Raw genomic sequence first — 20,743 nt, 5'->3', positions numbered from 1 at the left:
TTCAATGAGTTGAAGAGATTGGTAGGAGAGGCACTGCAGTACCAGAGAGTAGAGGAACTAGGTGTCCATGATGAGTGGTCGTTCCTTAAGGAGACGATCCTCCGAGCCCAAGGGGTGACAGTCCCAACGCGAGTCAAAGGGGGCAAGAGTGCTCAAAAGCCACCTTGGCTTACCAAAGGCATTCAGGAATGTCTGAAATCCAAAAAGGAGGCATACATCCAGTGGAAGGGGGTGCTATCACCAAAGAGGAGTATACCTCCATAGCAAGAGTATGTAGGGAGGCTGTTAGGAAAGCTAAGGCGGAGATGGTACTAGGGCTAGCAACAAGGATCAAGGACAACAAACAGTCCTTTTTTTGAATGCATAGGGAGTAAAAAAGAAGGCACCAGGCAACGTGGGGCCCCTGCAGGATACGCTTGGCAATCTGGTGGTTGCACCAGATGAAAAAGCAGACCTTTTTAACAAATTCTTTGCCTCCATTTTTCTGAGCAGGGACTGGGACTTCTCCCCCACCGGGATACAGGACTGACTCAGGAATGACTCCGCCAGGCCTAGGGTCAGGAAGGACTGAGTTAGGGAACTTCTGGAGGGGCTGAATGTGTTCAAATCAGCATGTCCAAATGCTCTCCACCCCAGGGTGCTGAGAGAATTGGCAGGGGTCATCGCGAGGCCCCTGGCACGGCTTTACGAGCACTCGTGGTGCTCTGGCCAGGTGCCAGAAGACTAGAAGGCCAATGTGGTCCCCATCTTCAAAAAAGGGAGGAGGGAGGACCCAGGCAACTACAGGCCTGTTAGTCTTACTTCAGTCCTGGGGAAGCTCTTTGAAAAAATTATCCAGGAGCACATCTGGGAGGGACCTGCAGGAAGGAGGATGCTCAAGGGCAACCAGCATGGGTTCATTAAGGGCAGGTCCTGTCAGACCAACCTGATAGCCTTCTACGATCAGGTCACGAAATCATTGGACGCAGGTGTCGCGGTGGATGTAGTGTTTCTGGACTTTAGAAAGGCCTTTGACACTGTCTCCCACCCCATTCTCATTAAAAAGCTAGGTGACTGTGGCATTGATGACTACACAGTCAGATGGGTCGCGAATTGGCTAGGGGACCACACCCACCCCTGAGAGTGGTGGTGGATGGGTCATATTCGACATGGAGGGATGTGGGCAGAGTCCCCCAGAGCTCGGTCCTCGGGCCTGTATTGTTCAATTTCTTTATCAGCGACTTGGACGAGGGGGTGAAAAGCACCCTGCTCAAATTCGCTGACGATACCAAGTTTTGGGGCGAAGTGGGCATGCTAGAAGGGAGGGACAGGATACAACTGGACCTGAACAGGTTACAGGGGTGGGCAAATGTGAACAGGATGGGATTCAATACCAACAAGTGCAGGGTACTGCACTTGGTCAGGAAGAACCAGCAGCATACCTATAGGCTGGGGAACTCCCGGGCCTGGCTCTGCTCCGATCCCTGCCTGGTTCCAACAATATTTCCACCCCACCCCCATGGCCCTTCCCCCTCCCCCTACAGACTTTCAGGGGGGTACACACATTTAGCTCCACCACCCCCTCATTTTTTTTTCTCTCTCTGCCTATGCCACCCAAACCACCTGTCTCTGAGTTCACCAGCTGTGCCTGGCACAAGGTCATATATCCCATACACCAATGTAGAGGTAAAATTGTTCAGTACTATAGGAAGCAAAATGTCACAAATCTCAGGTAGGCAAAAATCAACAAACATACCAGAATAAGAAATGATGTAAGAAGTGATAACTTTATTATAATTAAAAATGAATATTAAAAACATAGTTTTCTTTTTTTTAGCCCTGACAGTTGATCATTATTGATTAAGCACCACTTGAGAGGCACAGAAGGATTAAATGCTAACACATAATTTGTATTACAATAGTGTCAGAATGCCACAGCCAGGGATTGACCCACCATTCACTGAGTTAGGCACTCTTCGCAATGAGAGCAGTATTCAAAAAGTGTTCAATCCTGAAGGATTTGCTGTAGTGTCAGTTCTTGTAAGATGCTCCTTGGTTTGCCATGGGGGCTGTGGACTATCAGATGACCAATGTCAACTACTCCAAATCATGATGCTATCACTTCCTGATAGTGGCCAGATAGGCAAACCAGAAGAGCGCAATGAGGTTCCCAAAGAGTACTCGAAACTGTGGAGAGACAACAACAACTGCCATAAGATAAAATGGTAGATGCTCTCAGTTCTCTAACTACAGTAACCGGGACAGCGTTTGGTCCTTTATGGAATGAACACTAAATGTTAGGGACCATCTTATTGCCAAAACGTCAGGGTCTTCTAGGGTTCATCTAGTCCCTCCACATTTGAAGAATTAATTTAGGCAACAGAGGTCTCAGTTTTACAGTTAACTGAAGAGTGGAAAAAGCCAAAAACCTTAAGTATCAGAATAACTGAGGGGGCTGCTGGCATGAAGAAAACTATTAAAGGAAAATAATCTGGAAGTCAATTCACAGAGGAGAGAGCATCTGAGCAGGCATAGACTTACCTGCATTGGGACATAATTGACATTAATAAACTGGAATGGGGTCCATACTTTCCAGTTCATTTTGAGTGCTGTCCAGTAGCCATTCTTTATCTTTTTAGCAAATGTAGAGAAGTCCTTCCCCTGGAGTACAAGAAACAATGATGATGGTTAGGGAGAGATCCTCCAGAAACCCAGGGGAAGACTAACAGAACCATGTAGAGGTCTAATCCATGTAGGTGATGAGTTTTATTTATTTACCAAGGTACAAATCTTAATGGGCTATATAGCCCAACAGGCTCCCACAACTCAATGATGCCTCCCATGTGGCAACAGCTAGGTACAATGCAAGGCTCTCAGTAGTGTAGCTCACTATCCATTTGTATATCTCCTTTCCTCCAAGCAGTTCTGGGAACAGCAAAACTGAGCACCATCTTTCTGCAGCTGGGAAAACCAACCCACAAAGTGACTGAATGTTCAGCCCAAGATCTCAGAGTGAGGGATAATCAGAGCCATCCGGGGGGGGGGGGGGCAAATTGGAGCAACTGCCCCAGGCCCTGTGCTTTGGGGGGCCCCATGGACAGTGTTGTACAGGCCCCACCAAGGGTGCTACCACTCCGTGCAGCTGTGCACATAACCGGCTTTGTGCTCTGACTGCTCACCACACCCCCACCCCCTCCCTCACTGGCCCCCGCACACACCTAGGGATGGCTCTAGGGATACTTTTGCTTTTCTACTCTTACTAATACTCAGCTCCGCAGGGTTTTTTGAAAAAAATTAGCATCCTTTCATGTACAAGAGATAGTGGGTATTGCAGCCTATGGCATAGATGGTTTGCAGTGTCTCATGTGACTGAATAGTCCAATCCATGATCTGTGGCAGTGGTTGCAAGTGTGTGTGTCATGGTTGGGTGGTTCAGGAGTTGCTTGCTTCCTATGGGCTCTTTTCTCTTCAAGCTGTTGGAGCCAGTTTCTGTTGTGGACATCGATGCCCTGGTGGAGATGATGACACCACTTGTTCTGATTGCTTGCCAAGTTTTCCCATTGGTCAGGATCGATTTCAAATGCCTGCATATCTCACTTGCATATTGTGGCAAAGCTTGGGACGTCCTGTTGCTCTTGTTCTCTCTGATAGTTCCCCAGATAGAATGTCCTTGGGTATATGTCCATCTTTCAATCTGGTCAGATGGTGTAGCCAGCGCAGATGTCTCTGTTTGAGTAGATTCATAGAGGTAGGGTCAGAAAGGACCTTGTACATCATCAAGTCCGACCCCCTGCCCTGGGCAGGAGAGAAAACCAGGCTCAAACGACCCCAGCCAGGTAGACGTCAAACCTCCTCTTAAAGACCCCCAGGGTAGGAGCCAGCACCACTTCCCTTGGAAGTTGGTTCCAGATCCTAGCTGCCCTGACTGTGAAGTAGTGCCTTCTAATGTCTAGTCTAAACCTACTCTCTAACAATCTGTGGCCGTTATTCCTTGTTACCCTGGGGGGCACTAGGGGGAACAGGGTCTCTCCCAAACCCTGCTGGTCCCCGCTAGTGAGTTTATAGACCGTCACCAGGTCCCCCCTCAGCCTTCTCTTGCAAAGGCTGAACAGGTTCAGGTCCCGTAGCCTCTCTTCATAGGGTCTACCCTGCTGTCCCCAGATCATGTGGGTGGCCCTCCTCTGGACCCTCTCAATGCTGTCCACATCCCTCCTGAAGTGCGGTGGCCAGAACTGAACACAATACTCCAGCTGCGGCCTGACCAGTGTCGCATAGAGGGGGAGGATCACCTCCTTGGCCCTGCTTGAGATGCATCTGTGGATGCACAACAAGGTACGGTTAGCCCTACTGACCATGACCTCGCATTGTCAGCCCATGTTCATCTGGAGTCAATAATGACTCCAAGATCTCTTTCTGCCACCGTGCTCTCAAGAAGGGAATTTCCCAGCTTATAAGTGTGCTGCTGGTTCCTACTGCCCAAGTACTTCCCTCCAGGTCGAAAAAGACCCATCCACTACTACCCTCTGAGTACGACCCTTCAGCTAATTTGCAATCCATCTTACTGTGTAGGCATCGATGCCAGAGTTACCTAGTTTTTTTATGAGAATGGGGTGCGAGACAGTGTCAAAGGCCTTGCTGAAGTCCAGAACGACTACATCCACTGCGACACCTGCATCCAATGCTTTTGTGACCTGATCATAGAAGGCAATCAGGTTGGTCTGACAAGACCTGCCCCTAATGAAACCGTGCTGGTTGCCCTTGAGCATCATCCCTGCTGCTGGCCCATCACAGATGTGCTCCTTGATGATCTTCTCAAAGAGTTTCCCCAGGATTGAGGTAAGACTAATGGGCCTATAGTTGCCTGGGTCCTCCCTATTCCCTATTTTGAAGATGGGGACCATGTTGGCTTTCTTCCAGTCATCTAGCACCTGTCCAGAGCACCACAAGTGCTCATAAAGCCGTGCCGGGGCCCCACAATAACCCCTGCCAATTCCTTCAACACCCTGGGGTGGAGAGCATCTGGACCTGCTGATTTTAACATGTCCAGCCCCTCCAGAAGCTCTCTAACCCAGTCCTCCCTGACCTTAGGCCTGGCGGCATTTCTCCCGAGTCCATCTGGAATCTTGGTCAGGGAGTCCCGGTCCCTGCACAAGAAAATGGAGGTGAAGAGTTTGTTAAAGAGGTCTGCTTCTTCCTCTGGTGCAACCACCAGATTGCCAAGCATATCCTGCAGGGGTTCCACATTACCCAGTGCCTTCTTCATTCTCCCTATATATTTAAAAAAGGACTTTTTATTATCTTTGATCTTTGATCAAGGAGTAGGAATGACTCTTGAGTAGGAAAGAGTAGGGCTGTCACACTTGGTAAATTTGCCCTTTGAAGAACCTCTGCATTGGTAACTTTATCTTGCCATTTGATGTTGAGTATGTGGCATAAACAGCACAGGTGGAAGCTGTTTAACTTTTTTTCTTGATGTGCATAAGTTGTCCATGGTTCCCCACCATACATGAGAGTGCTGAGCACGCAAGCCTTGTACACTAGCATTTTGGTCTTGATAGTAAGCTTTGAGTTGTTCCATGGTCTTTTAGTTAGTCTGCTGAAGCTGGCAGCAGCTTTTCTGATGCAAACATTAAATTCTTCATCCAGTGAGAGGTTGGTGGTCACTGTAGAACCTAGGTAGCTGAACTTCTGGGCTACTTCTAGCTGGTTCTTGTTTAGGATGATTGATGTATCTTGTGGAACTCCCTGTCCTAATACAGCAGTTTTCATTATGCTAATGCTGATAGCAAATGGCTGGCAAGCTCTTGAAAGGTGATCCATGAGTTCTTGTAGTAGGTTTTTCTCATGGGCTGAAAGGGCAACATCATCGGTGAATAGAAGCTCCCTCATAAGCACCTTTCTAAATTTAGTCTTTGCCTTGTCCTGACAGGGTGAAGAGTTTCCCATCTGATCCTGTGTGGAGGTACACTCCACTATCCATGCCTTTAAAAAGCAGTTCAGGAGTACTGAGAAGAAGATTCCAAAAAGTGTGGCAAAGAGCAACAAGCCTCTCTATCACATTAATAAACACATTAACAGTGTTGCAGCATCCAGATCTATGCTTTAACGCTTTCAGCTCAACTCCAAGCCCCATCAGCAATGGCCCTAATCTCCTCTGGCTATATTTCAAAAGCCAGAATTAGCATGGATCCTGGTCACAACTGATCATCTGCATTTCCCCAAGCATGACAGCATTTTCTGCTAGATAATGATGCACAATACAGCCTAGAGAGGGGTACCTACCTCAAGCAGATTCATGACAAAGAAGAAGAGCAGCAGGAACGCTGGAGCAATGATCAGGCGGTCGAGCAGAAGCCTCTTGATCATTGCAAAGGGGACAGTTGATGGGATCAGCTGTTCCAGGTACAGGTAGAAATAGTGACTGAGTGGCCCTGTGAACAGGAAGCTGACAAACCAAAAGGGCGTGGCTGGACTTCATCTTCCTTCTCCTTCAGCCTCCAAGCCATCCCCATCTTAAGTATTTAATTTTGCTGATAATACAAGAATGCCTTGCCATTCTACATGTATGTACTTATGTGGTTACAATGGACAGGGTGCCATCTCTTTCATACCTATACAGTGTCATGCAAAAGTTTTTTATTTTATTTTATTTTAGCAGTTCTTTACCACAGGAAAAAGTAGTCCACATGCTTAACAAAATGCCTAAGACTGTTTTAAAATTTCACAATTATATACCAATATAATTACCATATACAGGGTATTTTTTCTTCTCATAACAGTACTGTATCATGTAAAATTTTTTATTTTAACATCTTAAAGACTGAGGTGCTCAGATTTATTAATGAGCTTATCTTTTCACTCTGCTGTATGGCAGGCTCTTTTATTTCAATTTTATAGATGTGAAATGAAGGCACATAGAGACTGAATGGCTTGCTTTAATTGAGAAGTGACTAGGTCCTTGGTTTTGTAGTGCCTCATGCTACTATTCTAACTACTGGACCATTCTCCCCTGCACCAGGGCACTGAGGTCAGAAATGTCACAAAAGTAAGGGCAAAGCACTTTGCAAAGCAGCAAACCTTGTTGAATTCTGTATTACATGTGCTTCTCCAAAATCCACTGCTCACCTACCTTTTGGAGGGGAGCATCACCAGATTTGAACAGCTTTTGGCCCTCAAGAGTCATTCCTATCCTCATGCTATCAGAGTACCAGCCAAAGGCATGGTACCCTATGGGCCTTTGTACACACCACAAAATTGGCCCTTAAAGCAGCTGAAATGCCCTTTTGCACCACTTTAATGGTACTGCTGTTTGAATGCGCGGCAGCGTATTCTGCTTTATGGCATTGCTATTTGCACGCTTTGTGGAGTATTCCGCTTTAAATGACTTTGGTACGTAGCAAGATAAAACATCTCCAAGGTGTTCTAGTTTGCTACCTAACAAAGTGCAACAGTGCACAGGGCGCTGGAAGCTGACGTGCTTGGGGCTTAGCGGGCCCCACGCGGCTCAGGGGCTGTGAAAACTGGTGGCAGTCTGTGCAGACAGGCTCCACTGAACAAAACAAACAAACAAAAAAAAGTGACAAGCCTGAATTTTATTTTTTTCTCCCCAGAGCCTGCCTGCTTGCTCGAGTTGTGTTGGGGCCTGGTGCTTCCCTCTGCGGCTGTGGAGGGGAGGGGGTGCTTCCCCCTGTGGCTGTGGTGCCCCAAGACTGCCCAGGCCAGGTGCCAGTGGGCGGGTGCTGCCAGGGGGGCCCCCACACAGCTCAGAGACCACTCAGCCCACCGGCAGCTTGCCTCCCACCCCGTGACCAAAGAGGCATGTAAGGATCAGGCCCCCACCCTTGTACATGTCACAGGGATTTAGTTCAGTTTAGTTCTCACGGAATTGAAGCGGTGTTTTTAAAAACCCATCGTTTCAATTTAGGGTGAACTAAATGGACTTAAACCTCCATGGTGTGTGCAAGCAGCCTATGTGACTAGTGCCTGGGGTTCTTTCCTAAGCATCTGAAGTACAACACATTGCCAGAAGAGGGGATTTAGATATAATTTTATACTCTTCACAATTCTGATGGTTTCATATTTTCCCCAATTGGTGCTCAAGCCTCATTTATTCAAGACTATTTCTTCCAGCACTGCAATCTAAACTATGTAACCCAGTGGCCCCAACAAAGGAAGCAATTACATTTCCTGCTGTCTCTGCACCTACTTAACACTTTTCAACATACAATCCTAAAATTATGATGTGATGGGATAGTTCTCATGACTGGAGTATTTTCATAGATGGGTATACTTTTTCAGGAAGGTCAGCTGGGGGGCAGAAAAGAGGAGGTTTTATTTTTTATATATATATATATATATATATATATATATATGTATGTATGTATGTATGTATGTATATAAAGAAAATATATATGTGTTCTGAAGTGCAGTGCAAAGTGGGAAGTAGGCCTATTGAAAGTTTCAGATAAAGATCAGAGATGAGAGCAGTGGGGTGATGTCACAGTGGTCATTTGCTATAGGCATCCAAACCAGGAGGAAAGGGTGGATGAGGCCTCGTTTAAACAACTAACACAAATTTCACAGGACCTGGTTCTCATGGGGGACTGGAATTACTGGGACATTTGCTGGGAGGGTAACACAGAAATGCACAGTCAAAACATTCTTGACGCATATAGGGCATAACTTTTTGGCACAGCTGGTGAAGCCAACAGGGCGAGGGGGGAGGGGGAAAGCTCTTCTCTATGTTTGTGGGCAGCAAATTGAGGAATTGATTGAAAATGTGAAGGTGGAAAGTAACTTGGGTAAGAATGACTAAGAAGTGATAGAGTCTAGGATCCTAAGTAAAGTGAAGGAAGAGCACCAGAAAAATAAACACCGGACTTCAGAAAAACAGGCTTTAATAAGTTCAAGGTGAGGGTGTAATGAGGTATAGGGCTCAGGCTGAAACCAGCTGTGGAGGGTTTAGGGGATAACAGCCTACCTGTTTAAGAACACTAGCTCAGCTGACAGACGATGGGCTGGGCTCAGAGGAAGTTTAAAGCTCCCAGGAAGGGAAACCAGAGGGGGAAAGGAAACTGGTATTTAGGGGGGAAGCACAGGGACTGTGTTGCTCCTCCAGGTCTGAATGAAGACCAGAGGTTTGATTTCATTTGTTCATGGTACCTGTATTTCTTATGTTTGCTGTGATGAGAAGCTTTTTGTATAGATAACATGAGGACGGAGACTAAGAACTCACCAGTTTTATGAGGAAACAGGCACCTGAGTCTGCCTAAGGAAGTGTCAACCTGCTACAAAGGGGGAACGCTGTCTAGGAGAGGTGGTTGTACTTTAAGAAGGCTGTATTAAGGGTGCAGGAGCAAGGTATCCTGATGCAACAAAAGAACTGTAATGGACCAGCCTGGCTAAACAGCAATCTCTTCAATGAGCTGAAACGCAAAAACAAATCCTACAAAAGTGGAAACTTGGTCATATTACTAGGGAAATACAAAAATATCACAAAAATGTTCAGGGAGAAAATCAGGAAGGCTGAAGTATGATTTGAGATGCACCTAGCAAGGGATATAGAAGGCATTAAAAAGGGATTCTACAAGTATATCAGAACTAAGAGGAAGATCAAAGTATAGGTCCCTTACTAGCTGCAAAAGGCAATCTAATGATGGATTATGCAGTGAAGGCTGAAGTATTTAATGCCTTTTCTAACTTCAGTTTTTCACAAATAAAGTTAGCTGCTATATGATGAGTGCAGCTGGCAGCAAAGATAGCGAAGGAGGCAAACAGCCCAGAGTAGTGGAAGCAGGGGAAGATCCAGTGAAGTGCAGGGGATGTTGTTGCACCCCTTTTGCTGCATGGTACATGTACAGTGAGCTCTCTAACCTAACAGCGCAGCTCTAGAACACAGGGGATGGGGGAAGCTACGAACACTTGCTTCCCACCCGCCCAACCTGACATCAAATTTAGCAGCAGGGGGGAAATGGGGTGAGGGGCAGTGACATCAACATCCTCTGGGTTCCAGAACCACACTGATAAGTAATTGAGCCTAGAGCGTTTGCTGAACATGCACTGCACAGCTGAAGGAGGGGTATGGATACATACCCGCAGACTCCCCTAGATCCTCCCATGAGTGAAAGAATAGTTAGGGATTACTTAGAGTAGCTAGATGTTTTCAAGTTGTCAGTCCCAAACAGGATATGTGACAAAAGGTTTAAGTGGTCTAAGTTCTAGCTCACAGTTCTTGTGGGGAAACCTTAGGGAGTGGGGAAACACTGAGTGTCAACAGGCTTTGCATTAACGTTTCATATGCATGACGCTTAGATATCCTTTTCACCCAGGAGGAAATGGCAGGCTGGGTCTGTCAGCAGGACCCAGAGACTGCTTCCTGATTAGCAGGATCTGGGTTTTCCATTTCCCATGGAAAAACAGAGAAAACCACAGATTTCCCAACTTTATCAGAGGAAAATGGATTTTCCCTTATAGCAGAGATATGTGCGGATTTACCACTTTTGCAAAGAGCTCTGCAGACAGGCACAGTTTCAGCCTGCAAGTGCTGACTGCAGAAAGGGTGGGAAACCCGCAACCCTGCCAGGAGGCAGGGGCGGGGGAAGAGGGGAAAGGGCAGGGCCTGAGCCTCTCAGTCACTCAAGGCCTGGCTCAGGCTCATTGTTCATTCCTGGAGCCTAAGGTAAGTGGGGCTTGCAGGGGCCTGGGGGCCCCCTCTGCCAGGGCCTGAGGGTTGTGGGTCATGGCTGGGAGACACCGGCAGGGCTGGGGGGGCCTTGGGTGGCAGGTGTGGTTGTGGGTGACTGCCAGGGCTGGGAGAAGAGGGCCAGGTAAGGGGCAGGGCGTAGGTGCGTAGACTTACGGAGAAGGGAGGTGTTGGGGGAAGCCCCACATGGAGTGTACGCTAGTGGCATGCGGGTTGCTGTCAGCCCTTCAGGGAAGCCGCACAGGAAAGTGGAAAGCCTGTTCGGGCTGACAGCATGCTGCTCCTGGTCCATGCACTGCTGGGTGGGTGGGCACTCCATGTGGGGCTTTCCCTAACACCTCCCTGTTCCCTCAGCCCCCAGCCAGCTTCCTGCAGGAGTGCCTGCCCGCCCAGCGGCACACTAGTGGCCCAAGTGGGCTCTGCGCTTTCCTGTGTGGCTTCCCTGAAGGGCCAATAGCATGCCTGTCTGGGTCCACGTGCCACCGCCAACATGGAGTGCCCCACATGGAGACACTCCATGTCTTTCCCCAACACTTCCCCACTCCCTCAGCCCCCAGCCAGCTTCCCGCAGGAGTACCCGCCCGGACAGTGGCACATGGACTGGGAGCAGCGCGCTATCAGCCCTTCAGGGAAGCCACATGGGAATGCAGAGCCATCTTGGGCTGATAGCACGCCACTCCTGGTTCATGCGCCACCGAGTGAGCTCCGTGCTGCCCTGACGATGTACTTCCTGTGCGCTAGGCTGCAGCGAGACCAGCGGCACAGGGTTGTGCACCTCAAAGCAGCGGCATGCATAGGAGATACATCGCCAGGGCAGTGCTGAGCTCGCAGCAGCAAGCAGCTTCTCTGTGCAGCCCTGCTGTGCCCTGCCACACTGGGTTTTGCCCACTGGGCTGCAGAGGCCCCAGGGTAGGGAAGCAGGGTGGGAGTCCGAGCCCACAGCCCGTGCCTGGCCCGTGCCCTCCTACCCCACTTGGGAGTGCACACAGAGGTGAGGAGCCAGTGCCCCCCACCCCCCTGCAGCAGTGGGGAGAGGGGGCAGAGGGCTGCAGACCTGAGTCTCTGCTGCTCTGGCAGCTGGGGGCCTTCTCCTGCAGGGCTGGGGGAGCAGGGACTGTGGGTGGGGGACAAGGGACACCAGGAAGACTGTAAGGGGGGAAGTGAGAGGCACGAGCAGGGCGGAGGGGGCTTTGGGGAGCCTTTAATTTTAATCATGGATTTGGGGGGGTTTATGACAGGATTTGTGATTTATTTTTTCCAGAGAATTTATGATCTTATATCAGGGGAAACCAGGATCCCTGCTGATAAGTTCCCCATGACTCTGTTTCCTTATATTGTACGTGTCCCTATGTTAATACTATAGTTTCATAACTGTTTTGTCACAAGGGGGCTGACTGGGCCTGAGGAGAATGAATGAGGCTCAGAGAGCTAGAGGGAGAAAAAGGCTAATCTCAGAGCAGACAAGGAGAAAGCCCCAGGGTGGATAAAGTGGAGTCAAAGGAAGGACAGAGGGAATTGGAGTAGCACAATAAAAACTGCATTTTAAAGTCAAGTCTGCTGTACCGCTTGGGACATTTGCACTCTTACCCCTCCTCTTTAAAGAAGAAACCACCCCCTTCCTGACCGCTTACCAAAAACAAGGAGCACTTGGAGGTAGGGGTGCAGCAGATCACCGGTGAAGCAAGAGCCAAGGTCTCAAAGCCAGAGGCTTGCCCCTTGTGAAGTCATGCTAGGGCTGGTTGCAGGAGGTCCTCTCAGGAAAAGGAAACTATAAGGCTATTTCTCGGTGTGTCCTGAGACAGAGCTTTCCCCTTCCCTTCAAAAGGGGACATGTATGACAGGACACACCTTAAGAGTACTGAAGGAATTGGCTGAGGCAGTTTCAGAGCCATTGGCTATCACAGGAATGGGCAAAATATTGCCCACAGGCTGGATTCAGCCTGCCAGGCACTTTCATCCAGCTCGCGGTGCCCCCCAACAAATTGTGCCCCACCCAGCCCTTCCGCCTGTGGGGGTGGGAGTGAGGCGCCTACGCACGCTCCCCAACATACCCTATTATGCCTGGCTCCAACCCTCATGGGCAGAAGGGCCCAGCCCCGCTAGCACTGGGTGGGGCTGCTACAGGCTTCCCCATGTCCTAGTCCAGTGAGGGTGGGGGTGGTGCTGCAGCTGAGCGGGAGTGTGGAGCATAGGGCTGGGGCTGGCAGCAGTGCAGAGCCTGGCTGGGCAGGCTGTGGGTTTGAGGGGGGATGGGGACCCCTCCTACACCCCCCACCACCCAGGCAGACAGCGGGCAGGGAGGGCACTCTGCTCGGCACTGGTGCTTGACTCCTGGCTCTGGCCAGCACTGTGAGGAGCACAGCCCTGCTGGGCCGTTTGTTTCCCAGGCACTCCCCACACTGGCAGGACACAGGAGGGAAGCCCCAGGCACTGGAGTGGGCTGGGGTGGGGAAAGCAGCCAGCTCCAGCGCCTGGGGCTTCCCTCCTGTGCCCCACCAGTGCAGGGAAACAAACAGCCCAGTAGGGGTTGTACTCCTCGCATTTCATTTGTGCATCTCAGCTGAGTGAGTGGCATGTCAGGGAATTTCCTGGCCTGATAGAACTTGTTTCGTAGTCTAACTTAATATACTGGTATTTTATTTAAAAGAACAAAATATTGAGACTTTCATTTTAGGGGCATATCATTTCTATGGGAACCCTGGAGAACACTTAAATACCTCAGCCATAGGAGCTTACAACTAGCACACAACTGAAGTGTCCATAACTGAGGTTAAGTCCCTGGAAATACTTGACTTTCAAAATAACTATGATTTATACCAGAGGTTAATATCTGATAGTTCCTTGGCTGTCTTAGTGATAGGACTATTGGCCTCACTCCGGTTCCTAATGAACTGACTATTCATATCACAAACCCATCACAAATGGCAGACTAATGTGGAGTAATATGGAAACTGAATACCCACTTCCACAAAAAAGGAAGACCTTTCTGGGAGTCAAGGTGGCAGGAAGGTTGCATCCTCCTTCTCATACTTGCACACAATAAGAAATGGGGCTAGTTTCTGCGCTAAAGGAAATGCCTCTCCCCCAGAGTAATCAGTGTCCCTGGTCAGAGCATTTTAATCCAGTCCAGCTCTACTACCCTTCCTCCCCCCATATCCAGCACTTACCTATAGATGGCAAATCTCAATGGTCTACTCAGGTCCAGGCTTTTGGGTGACTCTGGCTCTTTTTGGCTTCTCTCAATGACCTGTGATAGGAGACTCCCAAGCGCTGACAAAACAGCACTGCAGATGGAGGGAAAAGGGATGTGATCAGGCAGCTACACAAAGAGATAACCCTCAATCAAAGCAAGACCCTAAGCTCTAAGCACAGTCAATGGACAGGAGAGCAGTAGGTCCAGTTACACCATGTAGACCAGGATGGGATGGCTCAGCAAGAGGCAAAGTGACCTGATGCAATCTTACTTGCTTAAAAAGTATTAGACTCCCAGCATGCTCACAACAAGCCAACCAAAGAATGGAGGTGGAAGGAAGAGAACCTGCATTTTTCATATTGTTTATGAACCTGCACTCCTCACCAGCTCACGCCTTGCAACCTGTGCCTTAGTAAAATGTTCCTGGCAGCTAACTGACTTCCACAGATTTTTTTCTTCTCCCTATTAAAGCTCATAGTCCTTATAGCTATGCAGAAAACATCCCCTGGATATGACCCTGTGTGGTACAGTCTTTCAAAGAACCCAAAACAATCATTTAGAGGTATGTCTTGCCAATATTTATTTCAGTTAGGTGTTGACCCTAAGACTACCAAGAGAAATCAGGTAGCAGTTCATTGCAAATCATTTTAACGGCAATATCTAGTGAGTTTATTTCTGTAATGTACTGGTGCCATGAAAAACAGAAATCGGAGAGACTTACCAGGTGAAGTTATCTAGGACCCAGGGCAGGGGTAGGTAACCCCAGCATGTGTGCCAGGCACACAAAGGCATTTTGCTTGGCACTCGCACCTTGGGGAAGAGGCTGGGACTGCACTGCCATGACAAGGATTGGGCCCCTCATGGTTCCCCTGCTAGCTGCCCCTGGCATGCCAACATCTTACAAGTTAAGGTTGCAGGTACTTTTGGCACTCTGCCTAAAAACATTGCCCACCCCTGCTCTAGAGCCACATGAGGACTGTTCACTACAGCTCTCAAGTGCTTCAGCCAACATAGTTTAAAACAGCGAAGGACAGAAGTCAATCCAACAACCCAACAATCTCACTATTAGCCAAATCTACCTGACTTTAACCAAAAATCTCCCTTCTCATTCTCATTCTCTAACTCTTGGGTGTAACTTGGTGCTTGATATGAAGCACTAGGGAACACAGACAGGTAAAACAGCAGCCGTTCCACAGAGGAGAAGGAACCATTGATGAGGCAGGAGCAGAGTTCCAGCACTTTTCCTGGGTCCTCCCTTACTTGAACCCTGCTTGTATGAAAGATAAGATCTGTTGGTTTGCCACTGGGTGGAGGGACAGCAGGTAAGATCATATACTATTATCCAATGACTCCACATGGATTGGCCAAGGCAGACGATGCTTAAACAGATGAGACTCATAGTTTGTTTATTTATTTATTATTTGATTTAAATATGCCCTCCCTAAAAAAGGCTCAGGGCAGCTTACAATAAAAACAAGATAATTTATAAAACCACAATAAAAAGATTTAAGTAAAAGACTAGATAATAAAATAACTCCCCAAACAATAACCCAGAATTTAACCCTGCTTAAATAAGGTCTTACACCATTCCCAAAAGATATCCAGGCTTGAACTCTGACAGGCCGAGAGAGAGAGAGAATCCTAAGGCTGAGCAGCAAGTACTCAGAACAACCTCCTATATATTTTCACTGAATAAACCTGATGTACAGGTGGCATTTGAAGAAGGTTCCTCTCAGCTGACCTTAGGGATTGCAATGGAACATGAAGGAGGAAGCAGTCCCTTGGATATGTGGGGCCCAAGCCATTTAGGGCTTTATAAAACAAATCCAGCATCTCAAATTGCACCCTGAAACTACTGAGCGCCAGTGCAGCTTCTGAAGCACTGGAGTAACGTGGTCCTGCAACCCACCCTCAGTCAGAATGCAGGCCACCCCATTCTGAACCAGTCGCAGCTTCTGGACAATCAAAGACAGCCCCCATAGAGCACGTTGCAGTAACCTGGCCCTGAGGTTATGAAAGCATGGATGATGCTGGCCAGAGGTAACTCTGAAAGAAAGGGTCGCAGCCTTCTCACTTGATAAAGTTGGTGAAAGGTGCTCCTAGCTACTGCCAGAATCTGAGATTCCAGGTGTGACAAAGGAACCAGGAGCACCACCAGGCTGCAAATCTGAGTGACAAGGGGAGGCTGTACTCCAGTGATACATTAGCATTAAGTGATTTTTTTTGAGTACGAGCTGAACAACTGCAGACTTAAGAACACCTGGCAACCTACAAGTCCTAAATGGACGCACTTACAACCTCCATCGCAATGGCCCCAATCTTCCCTAGCTATTTTTCACAAGCCAGGATGGGTATGGATCAGGTCACAACTGGTCACCTGGGTTTCCCCAAACATAACCTCAGCAGTTAAACTGGCAGCCCCCAAACTGTACTGGAAGTGAGTGATTTTGTCTGCAAAGTAGGTGGCAAACTTGTCACAGGGGACTATGAATGATTTCATTTCCAGTTGGATACAATCCAGATTTACCAGGCTGTTCATGGATTCATAGATTGTAAGGCAGGAAGAGACCTTGGAAGATCATTGGGTCCAGCCCCCTGCACCAAGCAGAAAAGATAACCGGGGGTCAGGTGACCTGATCAAGGTGACCATCTAATCTCCTCTTGAAGATTTTCAGGGTAAGTGATTGCACCACCTCTGGAGGGAGATTATTCCACAGTCTGGACACCCTGACTCTGAAGAAGTTTTTCCTAATGTTGAGCCTGAAACGGGCTTCCAGGAGTTTGTAGCCATTACTCCTAGTTTTCCCCTCGGATGCCCTGGTGAATAGTTGCTCACCAAGCCCTTGATGTACTCCCCTAGTGTAGCAGTAAGCGCTACCAGGTCTCCTGTCAGCCTTCCTTTCTTCAGACTGAAGAGTCCCAGATCCCTCAGCATTTCCTCATATGGTTTGCCGTGTAAGACTCTGACATACAGGTGACTCTTTTTTGGACTCTCTCAAACTTGTCCATGTCCTTATTAAAGTGTGGTGCCCAGAACTGGATGCAGTACTCCAGCTCTGGTCTCACCAGTGCTGAGTACAGCGGAAGAGTCACCTCCTTGGTTTTGCTGGAGATGCATCAATTGCTATAGCATCACACTGCTGTTCACCCCCAATAAATAGTTCCTCTGGACACCACCTTGAAGCTGCAATGGTAGTGGAAAAGAAAAGATTCTTCACCACGACCATTCCCATGACATAGTCCTTTACAAAGGATCTGTGCTCCAATCGGTTAGCTTTGGCACTGGTTAAGAGCCACCTGCGCTCTTAACTGCCTGCTCTCCCACTTCAGCCACCTCCACTTCCCCGATAACAGGGGGGTCTGTAATGCTACAGTGGTGGGAGCAACTACGTGGGTGAAGGTCAGTATGCTAATCCACAATTTGACCAGGCCATCAACAGAGTAGCCATCATAGTCAGTGGGAATATTTCCCAAAGAATTTTGGAAACCCAGTGGCTCTGGATATTTGCGTGTGGACAAACCTAGATGGTCTACCACCCTGATAGTGAAGTTATGCTGGTTTAGGGATTAGCATGATCTGGCCTCTCTTTTTACACCATTGTAATGGCAATTTTACCAGTGAAAATGTGCTGTGTTTCTAGACCCATGCTTGTGAAATTGGCAGCTTGCCATTTTATAGCTCTCAGAAAAACAAGTAATTTACAGAACAATGCTGCTTTCATGGTTAAACATGGTTAAAACAAGCGTTGAATCTGGTCCCAACTGTCAAGACCCCTGAGGTTTCAACCCAGATCTTCCAGGCTTTTGGGCAGAGGCCTGGGCTGCAGTACCACCAAGCAGCTGGCTGAGCACTGGACCAAGCCCAGCTTGGACCCTCCCATGAGGGTCCCAATGGGAGATAATGTGACCCAGGGGAACCAATTGAAGCCAAAACTTCTTGAAGGGAGAGCTAAAACACCCTCCCACTTCCCTCAAAGCCTTGTCCCAACAAAAGTGTTAGTAGCCTTGTTATCTGGAACCCTTCATGCCTTGCTCCTATCTTGCCTCTTCCTCTGACCCTCCAGCCTTGTCCCTGCCTCATCTGTGCCTTGGTCTCCAGTAACTCACTCCTACTTATTCTGTTGTGTGTTTTGGACTCCCTAACTCCTGAACCCCAAATCATCTTGACCACAGACTCGGACTGACACCAGATACTGTGACCCTTGGTTTCTGGAAGTCTGGTATCATGGACTTTTGGCTGTTGACCCTGACCCCCCATGTCCAGGTCATAATTGTGAAACCAACATGTACCAGTCACAACTGCAGGTTTTAAGACAAGACTCATTTAATGCTGCTCCAGAAGGCAAAACCAGGTAAGGGTAGCAAGTTGAATGGTATTCTTTCTTAGGTGTGGTTAACCAAGTAGTTTGCTATATACAAGCCATAGGCGCTGGCTTATCTTTGCAGGGGGTGAAGAATGACCTAAGAAGCTGCAACACCCCGGGAAGCATGGCTGGAGCAGAGCTGAGTGGAGCCTGTGGGATGGTGGGTGTAGGGGCAGGTTGTCTCCCGCAGGCTAGGGGTTCCCTGCCCTGCTGGCCACCGACTGGGAGCCCTGCCCTGGCCACACTGCCATGGCAAGGCACCCCCTGCCCACCTGACAGGAGCAGGGGACACAACTCTGCGCCACCACCCCTGCTCCTGCCAGGTGGGCAAGGGTCACCTCACCATGGTGGTGCAGCCAGTGCAGGGCTCCCAGGTGGCGAACCCAGAAGCGTACTCCCAGAAGCGTACCGGGAGTGAGGCAGGGTTTGCAGCCGGGCTGGGGCAGTGCCTGGGGTGGGGTCAGGAATGTGCAGCCATGGGGCCCGGCTAGGCAGTGGGATGGAGCCAAAAGTCGCTTGTTGGGGGAGAGCTAGCTTCTCAGTGTTGCATGCACTCCTGGGGAAGGGTCAGGCACCAGAGGCAATGCACGGGGGGGCACATGCTCCCCCAGATTTCTGCACCTACAGCAGGGCACAGGGCTGCAGCCTGGCTGGACTGGCACGAGACAGGAGTTGCCTCTGCAGTCCAGTGGGCAGGACCCAGTACAGGACAGCAGAGCAGGGCAGAGAAACCTGTTGTTGCTACCACTGCCACAGCGAGTCCTGCACCAGCTGTACCACCATAGTGAGGCACACCCTACCTGCCACCACAGGGGTGGGGGGGGGCAGTGTGCAAGCCACCCCCACTGCAGCAGTAGGCAGAGGACGCCTCACCTTTGCAACCATGGTGGCGCAGCTGGCACAGAGCTTGCAAAGGCAGTGACAGCAGCAGCAACAAGTCTCACTGCCCCACTCTGCCCTCCTGCACTGGGTCCTGCCCACTAGGCCATGGAGATAGCTGCTGCCCCATGGCAGTCCAGCCAGGATGCAGCCCCACAGTCCACACCCTGCTATGGGAGCAAAAAATTGTGGGGGGGGACATGACCCCACATGTGCCTGACACATCACTTATGGTCGGGAACCGCCCTGCTCCACACCACACAGATGGGCTGGGACTTGGCAGCACGGGGCAGCAAATCAGGAATGAGTGACATCAGCAGGGCTGGGGGCATGGGGAGGAGCTATGATCAGGAGTGAGGGGCACTGGCAGGGCCAGGGGGCTGTGGGTCAGAAGTAAGGTGCACCAGTAGAGTTGGGGGAGCATTTGAGGCCCGCATGCTCGTGAACAAAAGGGGCAGGGGGAGCTCTGATTTTCCATGAAAAAAAAAAACAAACCCCAACCAAAACCAAATGCCAAAATATATAGGTATTTAGAATGTATTTTATTATAGTGACTGAGGCACTGGTAGGTTTCAAATTGCTTTAAAGTTGTAAATATATCAATAAAACATTGTCTTCAACTGATACCTATAAGTATTCCCAAAATATACCTATAAGTATATATACTTGTATATGTATAAGCACGCGCGCACACACACGCGCGCGCACACACACATTAGTGGCATTTCATTTTAATTGTGGAAAAGCACAGATTTGGGGTTTTTAAATCAGAGAATTTGGGATTTTTTTAATCGGAGAAAACCAGGATCCCTGCCTATCAGCCAAAGAGCAGCTCCAAGAGGAGCAGAGCAAGTTTCTCTTACTCTCTCAACATGCTTCTTCCATGCTCTGGTAGGCCCCCCGGGTACTGTGGGCACCTATTTGATATTGGGCCTTTGCTAGCAATAATTAGTGCTGGCTGATTTCAATGAAGAGCTAGCAAGATCACCCGCTGCCCAATGCCCCTGGACTGCAGCAGTTCCTCCTGGCTTCTGGCTCTGGTCAGCTTGGCTTGAAAACTAACGCAAAGAGGAAGCAGACGGAGCCCTCCCTGGATCCCGCCTCCCCCTGGGAGCCGAACACTCCCTTTCCCTCCTGGGTCCTTGGACTCACTCCTCTGAGGGCCAGCGGGCGCTGTCCGGTGCGCTCTGCTTGGTGTCCCTGCTTGGCACTGTTGCACTCCCATCCCAGTTTGTTTTTATTATCTGTCCCAAGAACTCTGTTGTGCCCTTTTCCCGTAGCCTCCCCACCTACAGGAGGTCAATGAGAAACCTGGTGGGCTGGGCCCACACTTAACGGGTGACAAATAGGCCTTCCCCCCCGGGGCCACTGCTCCACCACAACTGTCCGAGAGCCTCAGCCGAGTCAGTCGGTACAAAGCAGCTGCTGCTCCAGGAGCCCGCGGCAGCCTGGCAGGGGCACGCGCTGCAGCGGGGACTTTGCCTGGCACCTGCCCGTCCCGCCACTCGCCGCCCCTGCTCCCCCGGGGACGGGCAGCAGAAGCGTGCCCGGGCGGCGCAGGAGAGCGCGGGCTGCTGCTGCCCGGGGGCGGGGCACCCGGGAGGGTAGCCGGGGCGGAGGGATGCC

General features: G+C 49.5%; 1 protein-coding gene across 1 annotated transcript; it reads right to left on the bottom strand.

The window, feature by feature from the left end:
* Positions 1-1,747: 1,747 nt before the first annotated feature.
* On the bottom strand, positions 1,748-19,123 carry PXMP2 (peroxisomal membrane protein 2). The gene is made up of 5 exons (XM_006034617.3): positions 19,112-19,123; positions 13,849-14,000; positions 6,262-6,424; positions 2,521-2,640; positions 1,748-2,166 (listed from the first exon to the last, which is right to left on the bottom strand). The coding sequence occupies exons 1-5, from the start codon at positions 19,121-19,123 to the stop codon at positions 2,098-2,100; spliced, it is 516 nt and encodes a 171-aa protein (XP_006034679.1). The 3' UTR covers positions 1,748-2,097.
* Positions 19,124-20,743: the final 1,620 nt, after the last annotated feature.

The sequence above is a fragment of the Alligator sinensis genome, unplaced genomic scaffold, assembly GCF_000455745.1.
Source record: "Alligator sinensis unplaced genomic scaffold, ASM45574v1 scaffold295_1, whole genome shotgun sequence".
NCBI classification, from domain to species: domain Eukaryota; kingdom Metazoa; phylum Chordata; order Crocodylia; family Alligatoridae; genus Alligator; species Alligator sinensis.
This window is presented reverse-complemented; position numbering and strand designations above follow the sequence as displayed.